Here is a 25,518-nt window from a genome sequence, read left to right on the forward strand (position 1 = left end):
AATGTTGACATCTATAGTTATATTTTCATAAACAATCATAAATGAATCTTTCAGCACGTACACAATGTTGACTTTTATAGTTATATTTTGATAAACAATCATAAATGAATCTTCCAGCACATACACAATGTTGACACCTATAGTTATATTTTGAAAAACAAAATCTTCCAGCACATACACAATGTTGACTTCTATAGTTATATTTTCATAAACAATCATAAATGAATCTTCCAGCACATACACAATGTTGACTTCTATAGTTATATTTTCATAAACAATCATAAATGAATCTTTCAGCACATACACAATGTTGACACCTATAGTTATATTTTGAAAAACAAAATCTTTCAGCACATACACAATGTTGACTTCTATAGTTATATTTTCATAAACAATCATAAATGAATCTTCCAGCACATACACAATGTTGACTTCTATAGTTATATTTTCATAAACAATCATAAATGAATCTTTCAGCACATACACAATGTTGACACCTATAGTTATATTTTGATAATCATAAATGAATCTTTCAGCACATACACAATGTTGACTTCTATAGTTATATTTTCATAAACAATCATAAATGAATCTTTCAGCACGTACACAATGTTGACTTCTATAGTTATATTTTGAAAAACAATCATAAATGAATCTTCCAGCACGTACACAATGTTGACATCTATAGTTATATTTTGATAAACAATCATAAATGAATCTTTCAGCACATACACAATGTTGACTTCTATAGTTATATTTTCATAAACAATCATAAATGAATCTTCCAGCACATACACAATGTTGACTTCTATAGTTATATTTTCATAAACAATCATAAATGAATCTTTCAGCACATACACAATGTTGACACCTATAGTTATATTTTGATAATCATAAATGAATCTTTCAGCACATACACAATGTTGACTTCTATAGTTATATTTTCATAAACAATCATAAATGAATCTTTCAGCACGTACACAATGTTGACTTCTATAGTTATATTTTGAAAAACAATCATAAATGAATCTTCCAGCACGTACACAATGTTGACATCTATAGTTATATTTTGATAAACAATCATAAATGAATCTTTCAGCACATACACAATGTTGACTTTTATAGTTATATTTTGAAAAACAATCATAAATTAATCTTCCAGCACGTACACAATGTTGACATCTATAGTTATATTTTGAAAAACAATCATAAATGAATCTTTCAGCACATACACAATGTTGACTTTTATAGTTATATTTTGAAAAACAATCATAAATTAATCTTCCAGCACGTACACAATGTTGACATCTATAGTTATATTTTGAAAAACAATCATAAATTAATCTTTCAGCACATACACAATGTTGACTTCTATAGTTATATTTTCATAAACAATCATAAATGAATCTTTCAGCACGTACACAATGTTGACTTTTATAGTTATATTTTCATAAACAATCATAAATGAATCTTCCAGCACATACACAATGTTGACACCTATAGTTATATTTTGAAAAACAAAATCTTTCAGCACATACACAATGTTGACATCTATAGTTATATTTTCATAAACAATCATAAATGAATCTTCCAGCACATACACAATGTTGACTTCTATAGTTATATTTTGATAAACAATCATAAATGAATCTTTCAGCACGTACACAATGTTGACTTCTATAGTTATATTTTCATAAACAATCATAAATGAATCTTCCAGCACATACACAATGTTGACTTCTATAGTTATATTTTCATAAACAATCATAAATGAATCTTTCAGCACGTACACAATGTTGACTTCTATAGTTATATTTTCATAAACAATCATAAATGAATCTTCCAGCACATACACAATGTTGACTTCTATAGTTATATTTTCATAAACAATCATAAATGAATCTTCCAGCACATACACAATGTTGACTTCTATAGTTATATTTTCATAAACAATCATAAATGAATCTTTCAGCACATACACAATGTTGACATCTATAGTTATATTTTGATAAACAATCATGAACGAATCTTTCAGCACGTACACAATGTTGACTTTTATAGTTATATTTTCATAAACAATCATAAATGAATCTTCCAGCACATACACAATGTTGACTTCTATAGTTATATTTTCATAAACAATCATAAATGAATCTTTCAGCACGTACACAATGTTGACTTCTATAGTTATATTTTGAAAAACAATCATAAATGAATCTTCCAGCACGTACACAATGTTGACATCTATAGTTATATTTTGATAAACAATCATAAATGAATCTTTCAGCACATACACAATGTTGACTTTTATAGTTATATTTTGAAAAACAATCATAAATTAATCTTCCAGCACGTACACAATGTTGACATCTATAGTTATATTTTGAAAAACAATCATAAATGAATCTTTCAGCACATACACAATGTTGACTTTTATAGTTATATTTTGAAAAACAATCATAAATTAATCTTCCAGCACGTACACAATGTTGACATCTATAGTTATATTTTGAAAAACAATCATAAATTAATCTTTCAGCACATACACAATGTTGACTTCTATAGTTATATTTTCATAAACAATCATAAATGAATCTTTCAGCACGTACACAATGTTGACTTTTATAGTTATATTTTCATAAACAATCATAAATGAATCTTTCAGCACATACACAATGTTGACTTCTATAGTTATATTTTGATAAACAATCATAAATGAATCTTTCAGCACATACACAATGTTGACATCTATAGTTATATTTTGAAAAACAATCATGAACGAATCTTCCAGCACATACACAATGTTGACTTTTATAGTTATATTTTCATAAACAATCATAAATGAATCTTCCAGCACATACACAATGTTGACACCTATAGTTATATTTTGATAATCATAAATGAATCTTCCAGCACATACACAATGTTGACTTCTATAGTTATATTTTGAAAAACAATCATAAATGAATCTTCCAGCACGTACACAATGTTGACTTCTATAGTTATATTTTGAAAAACAATCATAAATGAATCTTCCAGCACGTACACAATGTTGACATCTATAGTTATATTTTGATAAACAATCATAAATGAATCTTTCAGCACATACACAATGTTGACTTTTATAATTATATTTTGAAAAACAATCATAAATTAATCTTCCAGCACGTACACAATGTTGACATCTATAGTTATATTTTGAAAAACAATCATAAATGAATCTTTCAGCACATACACAATGTTGACTTTTATAGTTATATTTTGAAAAACAATCATAAATTAATCTTCCAGCACGTACACAATGTTGACATCTATAGTTATATTTTGAAAAACAATCATAAATTAATCTTTCAGCACATACACAATGTTGACTTCTATAGTTATATTTTCATAAACAATCATAAATGAATCTTTCAGCACGTACACAATGTTGACTTTTATAGTTATATTTTCATAAACAATCATAAATGAATCTTTCAGCACATACACAATGTTGACTTCTAAAGTTATATTTTGATAAACAATCATAAATGAATCTTTCAGCACATACACAATGTTGACATCTATAGTTATATTTTGAAAAACAATCATGAACGAATCTTTCAGCACATACACAATGTTGACTTTTATAGTTATATTTTCATAAACAATCATAAATGAATCTTCCAGCACATACACAATGTTGACACCTATAGTTATATTTTGATAATCATAAATGAATCTTCCAGCACATACACAATGTTGACTTCTATAGTTATATTTTGAAAAACAATCATAAATGAATCTTCCAGCACGTACACAATGTTGACATCTATAGTTATATTTTGATAAACAATCATAAATGAATCTTTCAGCACATACACAATGTTGACTTTTATAGTTATATTTTGAAAAACAATCATAAATTAATCTTCCAGCACGTACACAATGTTGACATCTATAGTTATATTTTGAAAAACAATCATAAATGAATCTTTCAGCACATACACAATGTTGACTTTTATAGTTATATTTTGAAAAACAATCATAAATTAATCTTCCAGCACGTACACAATGTTGACATCTATAGTTATATTTTGAAAAACAATCATAAATTAATCTTTCAGCACATACACAATGTTGACTTCTATAGTTATATTTTCATAAACAATCATAAATGAATCTTTCAGCACGTACACAATGTTGACTTTTATAGTTATATTTTCATAAACAATCATAAATGAATCTTTCAGCACATACACAATGTTGACTTCTATAGTTATATTTTGAAAAACAATCATGAACGAATCTTTCAGCACATACACAATGTTGACTTCTATAGTTATATTTTGATAAACAATCATAAATGAATCTTTCAGCACATACACAATGTTGACATCTATAGTTATATTTTGAAAAACAATCATGAACGAATCTTTCAGCACATACACAATGTTGACTTTTATAGTTATATTTTCATAAACAATCATAAATGAATCTTCCAGCACATACACAATGTTGACACCTATAGTTATATTTTGATAATCATAAATGAATCTTCCAGCACATACACAATGTTGACTTCTATAGTTATATTTTGAAAAACAATCATAAATGAATCTTCCAGCACGTACACAATGTTGACTTCTATAGTTATATTTTGAAAAACAATCATAAATGAATCTTCCAGCACGTACACAATGTTGACATCTATAGTTATATTTTGATAAACAATCATAAATGAATCTTTCAGCACATACACAATGTTGACTTTTATAGTTATATTTTGAAAAACAATCATAAATTAATCTTCCAGCACGTACACAATGTTGACATCTATAGTTATATTTTGAAAAACAATCATAAATGAATCTTTCAGCACATACACAATGTTGACTTTTATAGTTATATTTTGAAAAACAATCATAAATTAATCTTCCAGCACGTACACAATGTTGACATCTATAGTTATATTTTGAAAAACAATCATAAATTAATCTTTCAGCACATACACAATGTTGACTTCTATAGTTATATTTTCATAAACAATCATAAATGAATCTTTCAGCACGTACACAATGTTGACTTTTATAGTTATATTTTCATAAACAATCATAAATGAATCTTTCAGCACATACACAATGTTGACTTCTATAGTTATATTTTGAAAAACAATCATGAACGAATCTTTCAGCACATACACAATGTTGACTTCTATAGTTATATTTTGATAAACAATCATAAATGAATCTTTCAGCACATACACAATGTTGACATCTATAGTTATATTTTGAAAAACAATCATGAACGAATCTTTCAGCACATACACAATGTTGACTTTTATAGTTATATTTTCATAAACAATCATAAATGAATCTTCCAGCACATACACAATGTTGACACCTATAGTTATATTTTGATAATCATAAATGAATCTTCCAGCACATACACAATGTTGACTTCTATAGTTATATTTTGAAAAACAATCATAAATGAATCTTCCAGCACGTACACAATGTTGACATCTATAGTTATATTTTGATAAACAATCATAAATGAATCTTTCAGCACATACACAATGTTGACTTTTATAGTTATATTTTGAAAAACAATCATAAATTAATCTTCCAGCACGTACACAATGTTGACATCTATAGTTATATTTTGAAAAACAATCATAAATGAATCTTTCAGCACATACACAATGTTGACTTTTATAGTTATATTTTGAAAAACAATCATAAATTAATCTTCCAGCACGTACACAATGTTGACATCTATAGTTATATTTTGAAAAACAATCATAAATTAATCTTTCAGCACATACACAATGTTGACTTCTATAGTTATATTTTCATAAACAATCATAAATGAATCTTTCAGCACATACACAATGTTGACTTCTATAGTTATATTTTGAAAAACAATCATAAATGAATCTTCCAGCACGTACACAATGTTGACTTCTATAGTTATATTTTGATAAACAATCATAAATGAATCTTTCAGCACATACACAATGTTGACATCTATAGTTATATTTTGAAAAACAATCATGAACGAATCTTTCAGCACATACACAATGTTGACTTCTATAGTTATATTTTGATAAACAATCATAAATGAATCTTTCAGCACATACACAATGTTGACATCTATAGTTATATTTTGATAAACAATCATAAATGAATCTTTCAGCACATACACAATGTTGACATCTATAGTTATATTTTGAAAAACAATCATGAACGAATCTTTCAGCACATACACAATGTTGACTTCTATAGTTATATTTTGATAAACAATCATAAATGAATCTTTCAGCACATACACAATGTTGACATCTATAGTTATATTTTGATAAACAATCATAAATGAATCTTTCAGCACATACACAATGTTGACACCTATAGTTATATTTTGAAAAACAATCATAAATGAATCTTCCAGCACGTACACAATGTTGACTTTTATAGTTATATTTTGAAAAACAATCATAAATGAATCTTCCAGCACGTACACAATGTTGACATCTATAGTTATATTTTGATAAACAATCATAAATGAATCTTTCAGCACATACACAATGTTGACTTTTATAGTTATATTTTGAAAAACAATCATAAATTAATCTTCCAGCACGTACACAATGTTGACATCTATAGTTATATTTTGATAAACAATCATAAATGAATCTTTCAGCACATACACAATGTTGACTTTTATAGTTATATTTTGAAAAACAATCATAAATTAATCTTCCAGCACGTACACAATGTTGACATCTATAGTTATATTTTTAAAAACAATCATAAATTAATCTTTCAGCACATACACAATGTTGACTTCTATAGTTATATTTTCATAAACAATCATAAATGAATCTTTCAGCACGTACACAATGTTGACTTTTATAGTTATATTTTCATAAACAATCATAAATGAATATTTCAGCACATACACAATGTTGACACCTATAGTTATATTTTCATAAAAAATAATAAATTAATCTTCCAGCACATACACAATGTTGACATCTATAGTTATATTTTGATAAAGACGGGGGAAAACACGCGTATTAGTAAACGCTGCGTGCAACAAAAACAACAGACATGCTATCTTAGACGCAAAGTTTGCATCTGTTTTGTGGAGTAGAATGATGTCTGGGAACACAACCGACAGATAATCCATGATATCACTCAACAAATCTGTCTTTGATAAAGTATAAGGATCAATTCCATTGCATAGTTGGATTTATTTGCTCGTATCTGCTTTTTGCAGGAAGATTTAAGACCCTTTTGTACTCCATGGTACAAAAGCCATGAATTGATTTACGTGGACCCCGACTTCAACAAGTTGAAAAACTTATTTGGGTGTTACCATTTAGTGGTCAATTGTACGGAATATGTACTGTACTGTGCAATCTACCAATACAAGTTTCAATCAATCAATCAATCTATCAAAAGCCATCTTAGCTTGGTTGACCCCCGGGAAGATGTCAGGTGTCAGAATACAAGCCACAGGGCCCATGTGCAGTGACCCTCTATAACAGAGTATTACTTTTTTTAAAAACAGGTTAGGTTTAAACATCCATCCATCCTTTTTCTACCGCTGGTCCGTTTTTTGTTGGTTTAAAAAAATATTTTAAATCAATTAGCGAGGTGACAAAGCTCAGCACAAGAGTGGAAAAGCGCCAATTGAAAAACAGGTAGAATTTTTGAAAGCCTCGCTGTGTAGAGTTTTTTTAATAACAACGTAAACAACTAACGATTTATTACATTAAACGTAGTATCCATGAATATAATAAACCCGCGATTTACTTTTTGTTGCACAATGAACAAAGTTAAACAAAACTGTATTCTAAGACAGTGGTACTCAACCGGGGCTTCACGGTGGGAGAGGGGTTAGTGCGTCTGCCTCACGATACGAAAGTCCTGAGTAGTCCCGGGTTCAATCCCGGCCTCTGGATCTTTCTGTGTGGAGTTTGCATGTTCTTCTCCGGGTACTCCGGCTTCCTCCCACCTCCAAAGACGTGCACCTGGGGAAAGGCTCCTCCCACCTCCAAAGACATGCACCTGGGGATAGGCCCCTCCCACCTCCGAAGACATGCACCTTGGGACAGGCCCCTCCCACCTCCAAAGACATGCACCTGGGGATAGGCCCCTCCCACCTCCGAAGACATGCACCTTGGGACAGGCCCCTCCCACCTCCAAAGACATGCACCTGGGGATAGGCCCCTCCCACCTCCAAAGACATGCACTTGGGGATAGGCCCCTCCCACTTCCAAAGACATGCACCTGGGGATAGGTTGATTGGCAACACTAAATTGGCCCTAGTGTGAATGTTGTCTGTCTATCCGTGTTGGCCCTGCGATGAGGGTGCAACTTGTCCAGGGTGTACCCCGCCTTCCACCTAATTGTAGCTGAGCTAGGCGCCAGCGCCCCCCACCACCCCAAAAGGGAATAAGCAGTAGTAAATGGATGGATGGATTATTCAATAAATATATATATATAAAGGACTTTTGAATTGTTATTTTTAGAATACCGTACTTTAAAAAAATCTCACGTACCCCTTGGCATACCTTCAAGTACCCCCAGGGGTACGCGTACCCCCATGTGAGAACCACTGTTCTAAAACAACGTTTATAAAATGAGGTTACGCTACAACACAGCCACAATTGTTTCCGGTTAGCACTTCAAAATAAAGTACAGTGCCGCTATAACGTTGACCGCACTTGATTTTCTAATATGAGCCGTCTATTTCATGGTTCTGTTGGTGTGTCTGTGTCAATATAGTGTATTGGCAATGATTATTTATCAAACTATCTAAATTCCCCCGTAAATTTGACCTGCAGTAAGCTGGAAAGTAACTGGGGTTGTTAAATATTGTCACCGTCACACCGGAAGTTACTGCTCTCATAACCACTACCGAGTGACGACGTGCCGTGGAGTGGAGTAAAACTAAGTTATCCACTCATGATATAAAACACCAGCAGGGGTTTTTATTTATATTTGAATATTAGCAGTGTGTATTTACGTTGTTGGCGGAAAAATTCTGACAACGTCGCGCTGTTCCAAATGCATTTCCGTCGTGGCGCACTTACCGGAAGTGACGATGTAAATGTCAGCCCGCTTCTTCGTTTCTCCTTTTTAAATGCACTCGCGTAGTGTCTCACTTGCCGCCACGGACCGAAGTCGACGGTAAATGAGGAGGTTCTCTCAATTTGGAGTGTGTCGAATTGTTTACATTCGCCGCTGCTTCCTCTCGTTTGTTTTTTTTTACTGAAATGACGCAGCCTTTCAAAATAAAAGACATCAATTCCTGTTCAAAAGCACAGGCGGAAGTCAGGAAGCTTAATGTAAAATTTTCAAAATAAAGCAGAGTGAACGCTAAAGGCCTACTAAAAGCCACTACTACCGACCACGCAGTCTGATAATTTATATATCAAAGATGAAATATTAACATTGCAACACATGCCAATACGGCCTTTTTAGTTTACTAAATTACAATTTTAAATTTCCCGCGGAGTTTCTTGTTGAAAACGTCGTGGAATGATGACGCGTGTTTGTGACGTTATTGGTTGGAGGGGACATACTAGCCCAGCACCACTTACGGCTAAAAGTAGTCTCTTTTCATCGCATAATTACACAGTATTTTGGACATCTGTGTTGCTGAATCTTTTGTAATTTGTTCAATTAATAATGGAGACGTCAAAGAAGAATGCTGTTGGTGGAAAGCGGTGGCTTGCAGCTGCCTTTAGCAACCAAAACACAGCCGGTGTTTCTTTGTATGTTGTGAAGCTTTAACACAGAGCGGTCAAGCGAACATGTTTCTCTACGTCAACCAGCTAGTTTTTGGATGGGAAAATTGTGATATTAAGTTGGGTCTTACCGGAGACTTGAGTGGATTATGCAACCTACTCCTGTAGCTGTCAAAAAGGCAGCTGTGATCTTGGCTCCGGCTTCTCTCAGAGACACTGGCGTTCACCGCAGCCCTCCGACTTTCAGGTATGACTATATAATCTCACTAAAACACTAGTAACACAATAAGCAGATAAGGGATTTTCCAGAATTATCCTAGTAAATGTGTCTAATAACATCTGAATCGCTCCCACTGTATAGTCTTTTTTTTTTCTCCTAGTCCTTCACTCTCACTTTCCTCATCCACAAATCTTTCAGCCCCGCTCAAATTAATGGGGAAATCGTCGCTTTCTCGGCCCGAATCGCTATAGCTGCTGGTGGCCATGATTACAAACAATGTTCAGATGTGAGGAGCTCCACAACCCGTGACGTCACGCGCACATCGTCTGCTACTTCCGGTACAGGCAAGGCTTTTTTATTAGCGACCAAAAGTTGCAAACTTTATCGTGGATGTTCTCTACTAAATCCTTTCAGCAAAAATATCGAAATGATCAAGTATGAAACATAGAATGGAGCTGTTATCCCCGTTTAAATAAGAACATCTGAAATATTCTTTAAATTAATGTCATTCATCTAATTTCTCATTACAGGATGATTACAATTTATCAGTGCAACTCCCACCTTCAAACAACACACTCACAGTATTCTTGTTTTTATTTTAGAATATACACATTTGCTTTGATATCATATCCGTCGTCACAATTATGCACAAATGCTTGTTCAGTGTCAAATAGTGGCATTGAATAATATCACAGTACAATAATGGAGATACAGTTTAATAATAAAAAACAAAAAACAGGTTGTTTTTAAATGATAATAAACAATACAACAAGTGACGTGTTAGTCAGGCATTAATGAGTAAAAATAACCATCAGTGAACATGGCGGATTGATCCAAACGGCAATTTTATCGATACCAACGGGAGCGCTGTATCAGAATCGGCTCGATACGAGCGTGATAAGATCGATATTTCCCAGGTCTATTTTCACAAATATCTTGATATTTTTGTTTCCCAATGCATTTGACATATTGTTTCCAAACTCAGGACAAAGGAAGACTTGGAGGGCAAACAAAGGATTTGAGCACTCATGTTTGTGTCTTTGATATTTGTCCTGTGTTTTCTTGGGGTTCTAACAAATTAACAGGAGAAAACAAAATCACAAGAATGATTGAGTGATGTCTTAGTAAGTCTAAAAGATTACTGTGTTTACTTGGCCAACATGAGAACTGCTGCCCACCCTTACAGTTTTTCCCACTTTCCGTATCTTCAAACCCTTTCAAATATATACTTATCTCCTTACAAAAAAAGCACATTCCTGTAAGATTTTATTTTCCATACAAAAAAACACATTCTTAGTTGATGCTCAATCTTTCCATCAACAGTCTTTTGGAAGCTGGGCTGATGTTGTCATGTCTGTGAGACTTTGTTAAAAATAGTGTCGTTATTGCAATTCACATCACTGTTTTTGCCGTGCCAAAATAAAAGCGTGTTGACTGCCACTGCATGCTTGAATGGTGTTGTCCTCCTGCTGTGGTGACAGCACTTCCGACATTGATACAACGTTGATTATACCTACACTCTGAAACAACGCGGCAAAGTAGTTGGTATTTGTAAATTGACACAATGTTGACGTCCAACGTAGGATCCACGTTGTCGGTTGGGAAATGACCAAATTTCAATGTCAAATCAACATTGGAACCCGACATTGATTAAATGTTGTCTGAAAGCATGTTGTTTCAATGTTGTATTTGTTTTGTAGAATATTGGTTGGGAAATGACCACATTCCAACGTCAAATCAACATCAAAACAACATTGATTAAACGTTAAAAATCATGTTGTTTCAACGTTGTATTTGTGTGGTAGAATATTGGTTGGAAAATGACCTAATTTCAATGTTAAATCAACGTCAGAAGCCAACATTGATTAAACGTCAAAAGGGATGTTGTTTCAACTTTGTATTTGTGTTGTAGAATACTCGTTGAAAAATTACCAAATTTCAACGTTAAATCAACGTCAGAACACAACATTGATTTAACGCTCTTAAAAAGCACGTTGTTTCAACGTTGTATTTGTGTTGTAGAATATTGGTTGGGAAAGGACCCAATTTTAATGTCAAATCAACGTCACAACCTGAAATTGATTAAACATTGTCAAAAAGCATGTATTTTGAACGTTGTATTTGTGTTGTAGAATATTGGTTGGGAAATGACCACATTTCAATGTCAAATCAACATCAGAACCCAACATTGATTAAATTGTCAAAAAGCATGTTGTTTCAATGTTGTATTTGTGTTGTAGAATTTTGGTTGGGAAATGACCAAATTTCAATGTCAAATCAACATCAAAACAACATTGATTGAACGTTAAAAAGCATGTTGTTTCAACGTTTTATTTGTGTTGTAAAATATTGGTTGGGAAGTGACCACATTTCAATGTCAAATCAACGTCAGAACCCAACATTGATTAAATTGTCAAAAAGCATGTTGTTTCAATGTTGTATTTGTGTTGTAGAATATTGGTTGAAAAATGACCAAATTTCAATGTCAAATCAACATCACAGCAACATTGATTAAACGTTAAAAAGCATGGTCTTTCAACGTTTTATTTGTGTTATAAAATATTGGTTGGGAAATGACCTTTTTTCAATGTTAAATCAACGTCAGAAGCCAACATTGAATAAACGTCAAAAAGCATGTTTCAACGTTTTATTTGTGTTGTAGAATACTGGTTGAAAAATGACCTAATTTCAACGTTAAATCAACGTCAAATCGCAACACTGAATAAACGTTGTCTAAAAGCATGTTGTTTCAACGTTGTATTTGTGTTGTAGAATATCGGTTGGAAAATGACCAAATTTCAATGTCAAATCAACATCAAAACAACATTGATTGAACGTTAAAAATCATGTTGTTTCAACGTTGTATTTGTGTTGTAAAATATCGGTTGGAAAATGACCACATTTCAATGTCAAATCAACGTCAGAACCCAACATTGATTAAATTGTCAAAAAGCATGTTGTTTCAATGTTGTATTTGTGTTGTAGAATATCGGTTGGAAAATGACCAAATTTCAATGTTAAATCAACATCAAAGCAACATTGATTAAACATTAAAAAGCATGTTGTTTCAATATTGTATTTGTGTTGTAGAATATTGGTTGGGAAATTACAAAATTTCAATGTTAAATCAACGTTGAATAAACTTTGTCAACAGTGTGTTGTTTCAACGTTGTATTTGTGTTGGACAATATTGGTTGGGAAATGACCACATTTCCACGTTAAATCAATGTCACAACCTGACATTGAATACATGTTTTCAAAAAGCATGTTTTAACGTTGTATTTGTGTTCTAGAATATTGGTTGAGAAATGACCACATTTCAATGTCAAATCAACATCGAAACAACATTGATTAAACGTTGTCAACAAGCATGTTGTTTCAACGTTATGTTTGAGTTGCTGAACATCAGAACCTAATTCAACAAGTTCTCAACGTTGTTTCAATGTCTGGTGCCTGCTGGGTAATCTTGAACTACTTGAAAACCACCAATGGATGTCTCACCTTTCACCACATACTTGTCTCTCCTTACCTTTTACACTGGCTTTGCTCAGTCCCTCACCCTTTTACATGGTGTGCATTCATTACCTGGTGATCATGTTGGGAACACACCTGAAGACTACTGAAGTCCTACCAGACGGTGGCTGCGTCTCAAAAAGAACTACCACATGTTCCGGACTGTAAGCCCTGACTTTCCCCCCCCAGCTTTGAACCCTGCGGCTCATACAAAGGTGCGGCTGATCTGTGGATTTTCCTTTGCTGACGGCTAAATCATGGAATAGAACACGGGTGTCGAACTCTGGTCCGCGGGCCAAAAGTGTAATTTCATTTGGCCCTTGAGGCAATTCTAAATTAACATTAGAGCTGGCCCGCCGGTACTATACAGCGGCGGTGGTGCTGTAACACAACATACTTGCCAACCCTCCCCATTTTCCTGGGAGATTCCCGAATTTCGCTGCCCCTCTCAAAAATCTTCTGGAGTAACCATTGTCCCGAATTTCTCCCACAATATTTGGGGTGTGCATTATCCGTGGTACGGATCATGTTTTTGTTAGTTCATTAGTTCCTGTTTTCGTGCACCCTTGTTTGTTTTAGTTACCACGGCGACTTACATTTCCACCTGCCTCTGGTGTTTGGGACGCGCACCTGTTTGTAATCAAGAGACTTCTATTCAAAAACCGCCCGTGCCAGTCAGTCGGTCTGGCGACATTACTCGTTTTCATGCCGTAGTTCATGCTGCTCCTTTCACAATAGTTCATGCTGCTCCTTTTCATGCCAAGAAAGTTTTGTTTATTCATGCTGCAGTTTAGAGAGTTTGGTTTCTTGTCCATAGATCTGTCTAAGTTGCATTTTTGCTTCGTGCGCCTTCTTGTTTGATAGTTATTCATTGAAAAATGTTCCCACCTTCAAGCCTGGTCCAGAGTAGTCTGTTTGCATCCCGGGAGAACAAACCCCGCAGTAAGCTGCGAAACCCCGCCCCGCCCATCTTGACACTTTACAGCTTGTATTCTTAGATTATTTCAATAAAAAGGAGAATACTATCTTTTACGGGGGGTATTGGTCTTTGAAAAAGGGAAAGTAAGAAGGAATAAAAAAAATATTAATGTTTTTCAATTTTAGGAGTTAAATGGGGGTCAGCACGGTGGTAGAGGGGTTAGTGCATCTGCCTCACAATACGAAGGTCCTAAGTAAGCCTGGGTTCAATCCCAGGCTGGGATCTTTCTGTGTGGAGTTTGCATGTTCCCTCCGGGTACTCCGGCTTCCTCCCACCTCCAAAAACAAGCACCCGGGGATAGGCCCCTCCCACCTCCAAAGACATGCACGTGGGGATAGGCTCCTCCCACCTCCAAAAACAAGCACCAGGGGATAGGCCACTCCCACCTCCAAAAACAAGCACCTGGGGATAGGCACCTCCCACCTCCAAAGACTTTCACCTGGGGATAGGCCCCTCCCACTTCCATAGACATGCACCTGGGGATAGGCCCCTCCCACCTCCAAACACTTTCACTTGTGGATAGGCCCCTCCCACCTCCAAAGACTTTCACCTGGGGATAGGCCCCTCCCACCTCCAAAGACATGCACCTGGGGATAGGCCCCTCCCACCTCCAAAGACATGCACCTGGGGGTAGGCCCCTCCCACCTCCAACGACATGCACCTGGGGATAGGCCCCTCCCACCTCCAAAAACAAGCACCTGGGGATAGGCACCTCCCACCTCCAAAGACTTTCACCTGGGGATAGGCACCTCCCACCTCCAAAGACTTTCACCTGGGGATAGGCCCCTCCCACCTCCAAAAACGAGCACCTAGGGATAGGCACCTCCCACCTCCAAAGACTTTCACCTGGGGATAGGCCCCTCCCACCTCCATAGACATGCACCTGGGGATAGGCCCCTCCCACCTCCAAAAACAAGCACCTAGGGATAGGCACCTCCCACCTCCAAAGACTTTCACCTGGGGATAGGCCCCTCCCACTTCCATTGACATGCACCTGGGGATAGGCCCCTCCCACCTCCAAACACTTTCACTTGTGGATAGGCCCCTCCCACCTCCAAATACATGCACCTGAGGATAAGCCCTGCCCACCTCCAAAGAGATGCACCTGGGGATAAGCCCCGCCCACCTCCAAAGACATGCACCTGGGGATAGGTTGATTGGCAACATGAATGTTGTATGTCTATCCGTGTTGGCCCTGCGATGAGGTGGCCACTTGTCCAGGGTGTACGCCGCCTTCCGCCGGAAAGCAGCTGAGATAGGCTCCAGCGAGCCCCCGCCACCCCAAAAAGGGACAAGCGGTAGAAAATGGAGTTAAATGGTGGAGCAAGCTCAGTGAAGACATGTAGTGTGACAGCACCCACCTGTTCCCAATTAGCCTGTTCACCTGTGGCATGTTCCAAATAAGTGTTTGACGAGCACGCCTCAACTTTCTCAGTCTTTTTTGCCACTTGTGCCAGCTTTTTTGGAAACACGTTGCAGGCATCAAATTCCGAATGAGCTAATATTTGCAAAAAATAACAACGTTTACCAGTTTGAATTTCAAGTATCTTGTCTTTGCAGTCTATTCAATTGAATATAAGTTGGTGAGGTCGAAGTGGCTGGGGAGAGGGAGGTCTGCTTAGGCTGCTGCCCCCGCGACCCCACCTCGGATAAGCGGAAGAAGATGGTTAGATGGATGGTTGTATTTTTTACTAACATGACAACTTCACTGCTTTTGAGGGGTTTTGAACATCACGCCAGTTGGATGGTGCTCTCTATTTTGCCGATTTAGGGGAGGACTTAGTCGATCAGGCCCTCGGAGTCGGTGTGCACCAGTTGAGACGCAGCCAGAGTCGCATCATTTCAAACCTGCCGCCTCGTCGCACAACTTTGTCTACATTCAGGCGAGATGTTGCTGAGGATTATTTGGCGGAAGCGCCGAGCAACAACTAGGCGGCGCTATCCAGCCTTTGTGAAAAATAAAAGTCACTCAAGTGGGAGTTGCTCCTCTTCTCCAATCGCCTCCATCCTTGGAGTAAAAAAACTGACTCTCCTTCTGGATGGTCTGGGTTCTAGGCCAGCGAGCGTTGTCTGGGTTTGATCCTGGGATACAGCTGGAGACACACACGTTATGTAAGACACTTTTCAGCGACATACTTCTAATCCAACTAAATATGAAATATACATAGTCCTGGTCAAAAGTGTACGTACACTTGAAAAGAACATCATGTCATGGCTGTCTTCAGTTTACAACACTTGCTTCTTTTATGAATTTGTAAACCCCGTTTCCATATGAGTTGGGAAATTGTGTTCGATGTAAATATAAACAGAATACAATGATTTGCAAATCCTTTTCGACCCATATTCAGTTGAATATGCTACAAAGACAACATATTTGATGTTCAAACTGAGAAACTTTATATATATTTTTTCAAATAATAATTAACTTATAATTTCATGGCTGCAACACGTGCCAAAGTAGTTGGGAAAGGGCATGTTCACCACTGTGTTACATCACCTTTTCTTTTAACAACACTCAATAAACGTTTGGGAACTGAGGAAACTAATTGTTGAAGCTTTAAAAGTGGAATTATTTCCCATTCTTGTTTTATGTAGAGCTTCAGTCCTTCAACAGTCCGGGGTCTCCGCTGTCCTATTTTACGCTTCATAATGCGCCACACATTTTCCATGGGAGACAGGTCTGGACTGCAGGCGGGCCAGGAAAGTACACGGACTCTTTTACCACGAAACCACGCTGTTGTAACACTTGGCTTGGCATTGTCTTGCTGAAATAAGCAGGGGCGTCCATGAAAAAGACAGCGCTTACATGGCAGCATATGTTGTTCCAAAAGCTGTATGTACCTTTCAGCATTAATGGTGCCTTCACAGATGTGTAAGTTACCCATGCCTTGGGCACTAATACACCCCCATACCATCACACATGCTGGCTTTTGAACTTTGCACCTATAACAATCAGAATGGTTATTTCCCTCTTTGTTCTGGAGGACACCACTTCCTCTGTTTCCAAATATAATTTGAAATGTGAACTCGTCAGACCACAGAACACTTTACCACTTTGCATCAGTCCATCTTAGATGATCTTGGGCCCAGAGAAGCCAGTGGTGTTTCTGGATGTTGTCGATAAATGGCTTTCGCTTTGCATAGTAGAGCTTTAACTTGCACTTACAGATGTAGCGACCAACTGTATTTAGTGACAGTGATTTTCTGAAGTGTCCCTGAGCCCATGTGGTGATATCCTTTAGAGATTGATGTCATTTTTTTACACAGTGCCGTCTGAGGAATGGAAGGTCACGGTCATTCAATGTTGGTTTCCGGCCATGCCGCTTACGTGGAGTGATTTCTCCAGATTCTCTGAACTTTTGATGATATTATGGAGCGTAGATGTTGAAATCCCTAAATTTCTTGCAATTGCACTTTGAGAAACGTTGTTCTTAAACTGTTTGACTATTTGCTCACGCAGTTGTGGACAAAGGGGTGTACTTCGCCCCATCCTTTCTTGTGAAAGACTGAGCATTTTTTTGGGAAGCTGTTTTTATACCCAATCATGGCACCCACCTGTTCCCAATTAGCCTGCACACCTGTGGGATGTTCCATATAAGTGTTTGATGAGCATTCCTCAACTTTATCAGTATTTATTGCCACCTTTCCCAACTTCTTTGTCACGTGTTGCTGGCATCAGATTCTAAAGTTAATGATTATTTGCAAAAAAAAAAAAGTTTATGAGTTTGAACATCAAATATGTTGTCTTTGTAGCATATTCAACTGAATATGGGTTGAAAAGGATTTGCAAATCATTGTATTCTGTTTATATTTACATCTAACACAATCTCCCAACTCATATGGAAACAGGGTTTGTATTACGGCTCTACTGAAAACTCAATTTTTGTTGCATCTGACCACAGAACTTTCCTCTAGAAGGTCTTATCTTTGTCCATGTGATGTCAGGTGACACAAAAATGGAGCTGTTTGGCGGAGAGAATGTGAGGCCTTTAATCCCAGGAACACCATCCTACCGTCAAGCATGGTGGTGGTAGTATTATGCTCTGGGCCTGTTTTGCTGCCAATGGAACTGCTGCTTTAAATGAAAAAGGAGGATTACCTCCAAATTGTTCAGGACAAGATAAAACCATCAGCCCGCAAGTTGGGTCTTGGGTGCAGTTGGGTGTTCCAACAGGACAATGACCCCAAACACACCTCAAATGGCATTTGTTGACATTGTGACGCCGGTGAGCTATTGTATCCTCCTATGGTGTGTAGTGAAGTATGTTTGGCTATTCCTCACCCTCCAGTGATAATGCTACTTGTAAGGTACGTACTTTATTCGTAACCATGGAGGCGAGGATTAGTGATTTAGAAGTAGCTAAAACACAGCGGAAGGAATGTTAGCAGCTCTTCCTGAGGGTGTTTAAATGCTATAACTTCACTTTTTACACTTTTCTGTCCACACACTGTGTCTGCTTGTAAGTACTCTGTGTGTTTGCGCTGCCCAACATGGTCCTCTGCTGGTAAAACTAGCAATGTTTGTATAGGAATGTTGATTATTAGTCAGTCAAAGAGTGTATTGAAGAGGTGACTTACCCCCAGCAGGTTCCTAGGAACATACCCCTCGCGCTCCTCGAGTCGAGACCACCACCAGTCGGTCTCGGTGTCGTCACGCCGCCGTACGACCGTCAGGGCGTCGCCCTCGCTGAAGGTCAGCTCGTCCGGCTGCTGGGCCTTGTAGTCCCAGAGGGCGTAGACCAGGCCTTTGTTCATCACGCCCAACTTCTCCTGGACGCCTGCCATGAGTCAGTGTCAGGATTTTAGGAAGATCATTTTTTATTGTCCGGTGGATGGTGATGCTATTGTCTCACATTAGAAGGCTAAACTAGCTACATAACAAATCTTAATCACACCACGAATCATGAAATTTAAAAGTGATTATAGTAGTTTTTAGGAAGATAATTTTTTATTGTCCGGTGGATTGTGATGCTATTGTCTCACATTAGAAGGCTACACTAGCTACACAACAAATCTTAATCACACCATTAATCATAAAATTTAAAAGTAGTAAGAGTGGTTTTCAGAAAGAACATTTTTTATTGTCCAGTGAACGGTGATGCTATTGTCTCACATTAGAAGGCTAAACTAGCTACACAACAAATCATAATCACCACATTAATCATAAAGTTCAAAAGTAGTAATAGTAGTTTTTTTTTAAAGAACTTTTTTTATTGTCAGGTGGATGGTGATGCTATTGTCTCCCATTAGAAGGCTAAACTAGCTACACAACAAATCGTAATCACACCATGAATTATAACATTTTAAAGCAGTAATAGTAGTTTTTAGGAAGATCATTTCTTATTGTCCGGTGGACGGTGATGCTATTGTCTCACATTAGAAGGCTAAAATAGCTACACAACAAATCATAATCACACCACGAATCATGAAATTTAAAATTAGTTTTAGTAATGTTTAGGAAGATCTTTTTTTTTGTCCGGTGGATGGTGATGCAATTTTCTCACATTAGAAGGCTAAACTAGCTACACAACAAATCATAATCACACCATGAATCATAACATTTTAAAGCAGTAATAGTAGATTTTAGGAAGATCATTTTTTATTGTCCGGTGGACGGTGATACTATTGTCTCACATTAGAAGGCTAAACTAGCTACATAACAAATCATAATCACCACATTAATCATAAAGTTCAAAAGTAGTAATAGTAGTTTTTTTTATAAAGAACATTTTTCTATTGTCCGGTGGATGGTGATGCTATTGTCTCACATTAGAAGGCTACACAGCAAATCTTAATCACACCATTAATCATAAAATTTAAAAGTAGTAAGAGTACATTTCAGAAAGAACATTTTTTATTGTCCAGTGAACGGCGATGCTATTGTCTCACATTAGAAGGCTAAACTAGCTACACAACAAATCGTAATCACATCATGAATTATAAAATTTTAAAGCAGTAATAGTGGTTTTTAGGAAGATCATTTCTTATTGTCCGGTGGACGGTGATGCTATTGTCTCACATTAGAAGGCTAAAATAGCTACATAACAAATCATAATCACACCACGAATCATGAAATTTAAAATTAGTTTTAGTAATGTTTAGGAAGATCATTTTTTTTTGTCCGGTGGATGGTGATACTATTGTCTCACATTAAAAGGCTAAACAAGCTACACAAAAAATCATAATCACACCATGAATCATAACATTTTAAAGTACTAATAGTAGATTTTAGGAAGATAATTTTTTATTGTCCGGTGGACGGTGATGCTATTTTCTTACATTAGAAGGCTAAACTAGCTACACAACAAATCATAATCACCACATTAATCATAAAGTTCAAAAGTAGTAATAGTAGTTTTTTTTTAAAGAACTTTTTTTATTGTCAGGTGGATGGTGATGCTATTGTCTCCCATTAGAAGGCTCAACTAGCTACACAACAAATCATAATCACAAAAATCATAAAATGTAAAAGTACTAACAGTAGTTTTTAGGAAGAAAATGTTTCTATTGTCCGGTGGACGGTGATACTATTGTCTCACATTAGAAGGCTACACTAGCTACACAACAAATCTTAATCACACCATTAATCATAAAATTTAAAAGTAGTAAGAGTGGTTTTCAGAAAGAACATTTTTTATTGTCCAGTGAACGGTGATGCTATTGTCTCACATTAGAAGGCTAAACTAGCTACACAACAAATCATAATCACCACATTAATCATAAAGTTCAAAAGTAGTAATAGTAGTTTTTTTTTAAAGAACTTTTTTTATTGTCAGGTGGATGGTGATGCTATTGTCTCCCATTAGAAGGCTAAACTAGCTACACAACAAATCGTAATCACACCATGAATTATAACATTTTAAAGCAGTAATAGTAGTTTTTAGGAAGATCATTTCTTATTGTCCGGTGGACGGTGATGCTATTGTCTCACATTAGAAGGCTAAAATAGCTACACAACAAATCATAATCACACCACGAATCATGAAATTTAAAATTAGTTTTAGTAATGTTTAGGAAGATCTTTTTTTTTGTCCGGTGGATGGTGATGCAATTTTCTCACATTAGAAGGCTAAACTAGCTACACAACAAATCATAATCACACCATGAATCATAACATTTTAAAGCAGTAATAGTAGATTTTAGGAAGATCATTTTTTATTGTCCGGTGGACGGTGATACTATTGTCTCACATTAGAAGGCTAAACTAGCTACATAACAAATCATAATCACCACATTAATCATAAAGTTCAAAAGTAGTAATAGTAGTTTTTTTTATAAAGAACATTTTTCTATTGTCCGGTGGATGGTGATGCTATTGTCTCACATTAGAAGGCTACACAGCAAATCTTAATCACACCATTAATCATAAAATTTAAAAGTAGTAAGAGTACATTTCAGAAAGAACATTTTTTATTGTCCAGTGAACGGCGATGCTATTGTCTCACATTAGAAGGCTAAACTAGCTACACAACAAATCGTAATCACATCATGAATTATAAAATTTTAAAGCAGTAATAGTGGTTTTTAGGAAGATCATTTTTTATTGTCCGGTGGACGGTGATGCTATTGTCTCACATTAGAAGGCTAAAATAGCTACATAACAAATCATAATCACACCACGAATCATGAAATTTAAAATTAGTTTTAGTAATGTTTAGGAAGATCATTTTTTTTTGTCCGGTGGATGGTGATACTATTGTCTCACATTAGAAGGCTAAACAAGCTACACAAAAAATCATAATCACACCATGAATCATAACATTTTAAAGTACTAATAGTAGATTTTAGGAAGATAATTTTTTATTGTCCGGTGGACGGTGATGCTATTTTCTTACATTAGAAGGCTAAACTAGCTACACAACAAATCATAATCACCACATTAATCATAAAGTTCAAAAGTAGTAATAGTAGTTTTTTTTTAAAGAACTTTTTTTATTGTCAGGTGGATGGTGATGCTATTGTCTCCCATTAGAAGGCTCAACTAGCTACACAACAAATCATAATCACAAAAATCATAAAATGTAAAAGTACCAACAGTAGTTTTTAGGAAGAAAATGTTTCTATTGTCCGGTGGACGGTGATACTATTGTCTCACATTAGAAGGCTACACTAGCTACACAACAAATCTTAATCACACCATTAATCATAAAATTTAAAAGTAGTAAGAGTAGTTTTCAGAAAGAACATTTTTTATTGTCCAGTGGACGGTGATGCTATTGTCTCACATTAGAAGGCTAAACTAGCTACACAACAAATCATAATCACCACATTAATCATAAAGTTCAAAAGTAGTAATAGTAGTTTTTTTTTAAAGAACTTTTTTTATTGTCAGGTGGATGGTGATGCTAGTGTCTCCCATTAGAAGGCTCAACTAGCTACACAACAAATCATAATCACAAAAATCATAAAATGTAAAAGTACTAACAGTAGTTTTTAGGAAGAAAATGTTTCTATTGTCCGGTGGACGGTGATACTATTGTCTCACATTAGAAGGCTAAACTAGCTACACAACAAATCGTAATCACACCATGAATTATAACATTTTAAAGCAGTAATAGTAGTTTTTAGGAAGATCATTTCTTATTGTCCGGTGGACGGTGATGCTATTGTCTCACATTAGAAGGCTAAACTAGCTACATAACAAATCATAATCACACCACGAATCATGAAATTTAAAATTAGTTTTAGTAATGTTTAGGAAGATCATTTTTTTTTGTCCGGTGGATGGTGATGCAATTTTCTCACATTAGAAGGCTAAACTAGCTACACAACAAATCATAATCACACCATGAATCATAACATTTTAAAGCAGTAATAGTAGATTTTAGGAAGATCATTTTTTATTATCCAGTGGACGGTGATGCTATTGTCTCACATTAGAAGGCTAAACTAGCTACATAACAAATCATAATCACCACATTAATCATAAAGTTCCAAAGTAGTAATAGTAATTTTTTTTATAAAGAACATTTTTCTATTGTCCGGTGGATGGTGATGCTATTGTCTCACATTAGAAGGCTACACAGCAAATCTTAATCACACCATTAATCATAAAATTTAAAAGTAGTTAGAGTACATTTCAGAAAGAACATTTTTTATTGTCCAGTGAACGGCGATGCTATTGTCTCACATTAGAAGGCTAAACTAGCTACACAACAAATCGTAATCACATCATGAATTATAAAATTTTAAAGCAGTAATAGTGGTTTTTAGGAAGATCATTTTTTATTGTCCGGTGGACGGTGATGCTATTGTCTCACATTAGAAGGCTAAAATAGCTACATAACAAATCATAATCACACCACGAATCATGAAATTTAAAATTAGTTTTAGTAATTTTTAGGAAGATCATTTTTTTTTGTCCGGTGGATGGTGATACTATTGTCTCACATTAGAAGGCTAAACAAGCTACACAACAAATCATAATCACACCATGAATCATAACATTTTAAAGTACTAATAGTAGATTTTAGGAAGATAATTTTTTATTGTCCGGTGGACGGTGATGCTATTTTCTTACATTAGAAGGCTAAACTACCTACACAACAAATCATAATCACCACATTAATCATAAAGTTCAAAAGTAGTAATAGTAGTTTTTTTTCTAAAGAAATTTTTTTATTGTCCGGTGGATGGTGATGCTATTGTCTCACATTAGAAGGCTCAACTAGCTACACAACAAATCTTAAGCACAAAAATCATAAAATGTAAAAGTACGAATAGTAGTTTTTAGGAAAACAATTTTTCTATTGTCCGGTGGACGGTGATACTATTGTCTCACATTAGAAGGCTAAACTAGCTACACAACAAATCATAATCACAAAAATCATAAAATGTAAAAGTACGAATAGTAGTTTTTAGGAAGAACATTTTTCTATTGTCCGGTGGACGGTGATACTATTGTCTCACATTAGAAGGCTAAACTAGCTACACAACAAATCATAATCACAAAAATCATAAAATGTAAAAGTACGAATAGTAGTTTTTAGGAAGAACATTTTTCTATTGTCCGGTGGACGGTGATACTATTGTCTCACATTAGAAGGCTAAACTAGCTACACTACAAATCGTAATCACACCATGAATCATAACATTTTAAAGTACTAATAGTAGATTTTAGGAAGATAATTTTTTATTGTCCGGTGGACGGTGATGCTATTTTCTTACATTAGAAGGCTAAACTAGCTACACAACAAATCATAATCACCACATTAATCATAAAGTTCAAAAGTAGTAATAGTAGTTTTTTTTATAAAGAAATTTTTTTATTGTCCGGTGGATGGTGATGCTATTGTCTCACATTAGAAGGCTCAACTAGCTACACAACAAATCTTAAGCGCAAAAATCATAAAATGTAAAAGTACGAATAGTAGTTTTTAGGAAGAACATTTTTCTATTGTCCGGTGGACGGTGATACTATTGTCTCACATTAGAAGGCTAAACTAGCTACACAACAAATCGTAATCACAAAAATCATAAAATGTAAAAGTACTAATAGTAGATTTTAGAAGGCTAAACTAGCTACACAACAAATCATAATCATGAAGTGGAAAAGGTGCGGACCACCCGCTGAGGTCCCCCATGACATCTGCACGTCCTTACCATAGAGGAACTGCGAGCACTGCGTGTAGCCCTCCTCCATTTCTTCACATTTGTCTGCTGCAGTTTCCACGTCGCTGATAGTTTGTGCAAAGATGGCGGCCCCTGACTCCACCAGCATCTTACACAGGTGAAGTGTGTTGCATGAAGCTGCACAGTGCAGGGGGGTCCTGGGGGAGGAGCAAACACAGCAGGATGCTTGAACGTCCACATCAAACACATGATATTGTTTGGGCTAGCAGGTTATTATAATACCTATTAAATACATGTATGGCTACTTTTTTCCTACGCTTTGAACCCTGAGGTTTATACCAATCAATGGATTTTTCTTCACTGACAGCCATACAGCAAATAGTTTCCATTGAACACATGCAAAGAGAGTTAAAAGGTGTGTTGTTGTTTGTGCTACGGTGCCACCTTTTGGACGAGTTCGCTCACTGCAGGTGCTGCTGGGTGAATGTAAATTCC

At 35.7% G+C, this 25,518-nt stretch overlaps 2 protein-coding genes across 4 annotated transcripts in view; both read right to left on the minus strand.

Annotated features, from left to right (window-relative positions):
- sdsl (serine dehydratase-like) overlaps positions 1–9,262 on the minus strand; it is a 29,977-nt gene extending 20,715 nt beyond the window's left edge. For 2 of the 3 annotated variants that reach the window (XM_061886334.1, XM_061886333.1), the window contains exon 1: positions 9,016–9,077. In XM_061886334.1, the coding sequence (XP_061742318.1) occupies positions 9,016–9,062 (47 nt within the window). In that variant the 5' untranslated portion in view covers positions 9,063–9,077. The other variant, XM_061886335.1, reaches the window with a different exon arrangement.
- Positions 9,263–10,535: 1,273 nt separating this feature from the next.
- Positions 10,536–25,518, minus strand: part of ppp1r13ba (protein phosphatase 1, regulatory subunit 13Ba) — a 101,596-nt gene continuing 86,613 nt past the window's right edge. The window contains exons 22-24 of the mRNA XM_061886344.1: positions 25,054–25,220; positions 19,030–19,229; positions 10,536–16,544 (exon numbers count right to left, since the gene is read on the minus strand). Coding sequence (XP_061742328.1) covers positions 16,503–16,544; positions 19,030–19,229; positions 25,054–25,220 — 409 coding nt within the window. The 3' untranslated portion in view covers positions 10,536–16,502. The remainder of the gene's footprint in view (positions 16,545–19,029; positions 19,230–25,053; positions 25,221–25,518) is intronic.

Source organism: Nerophis ophidion, linkage group LG24 (assembly GCF_033978795.1).
Source record: "Nerophis ophidion isolate RoL-2023_Sa linkage group LG24, RoL_Noph_v1.0, whole genome shotgun sequence".
Lineage (NCBI taxonomy): Eukaryota > Metazoa > Chordata > Actinopteri > Syngnathiformes > Syngnathidae > Nerophis > Nerophis ophidion.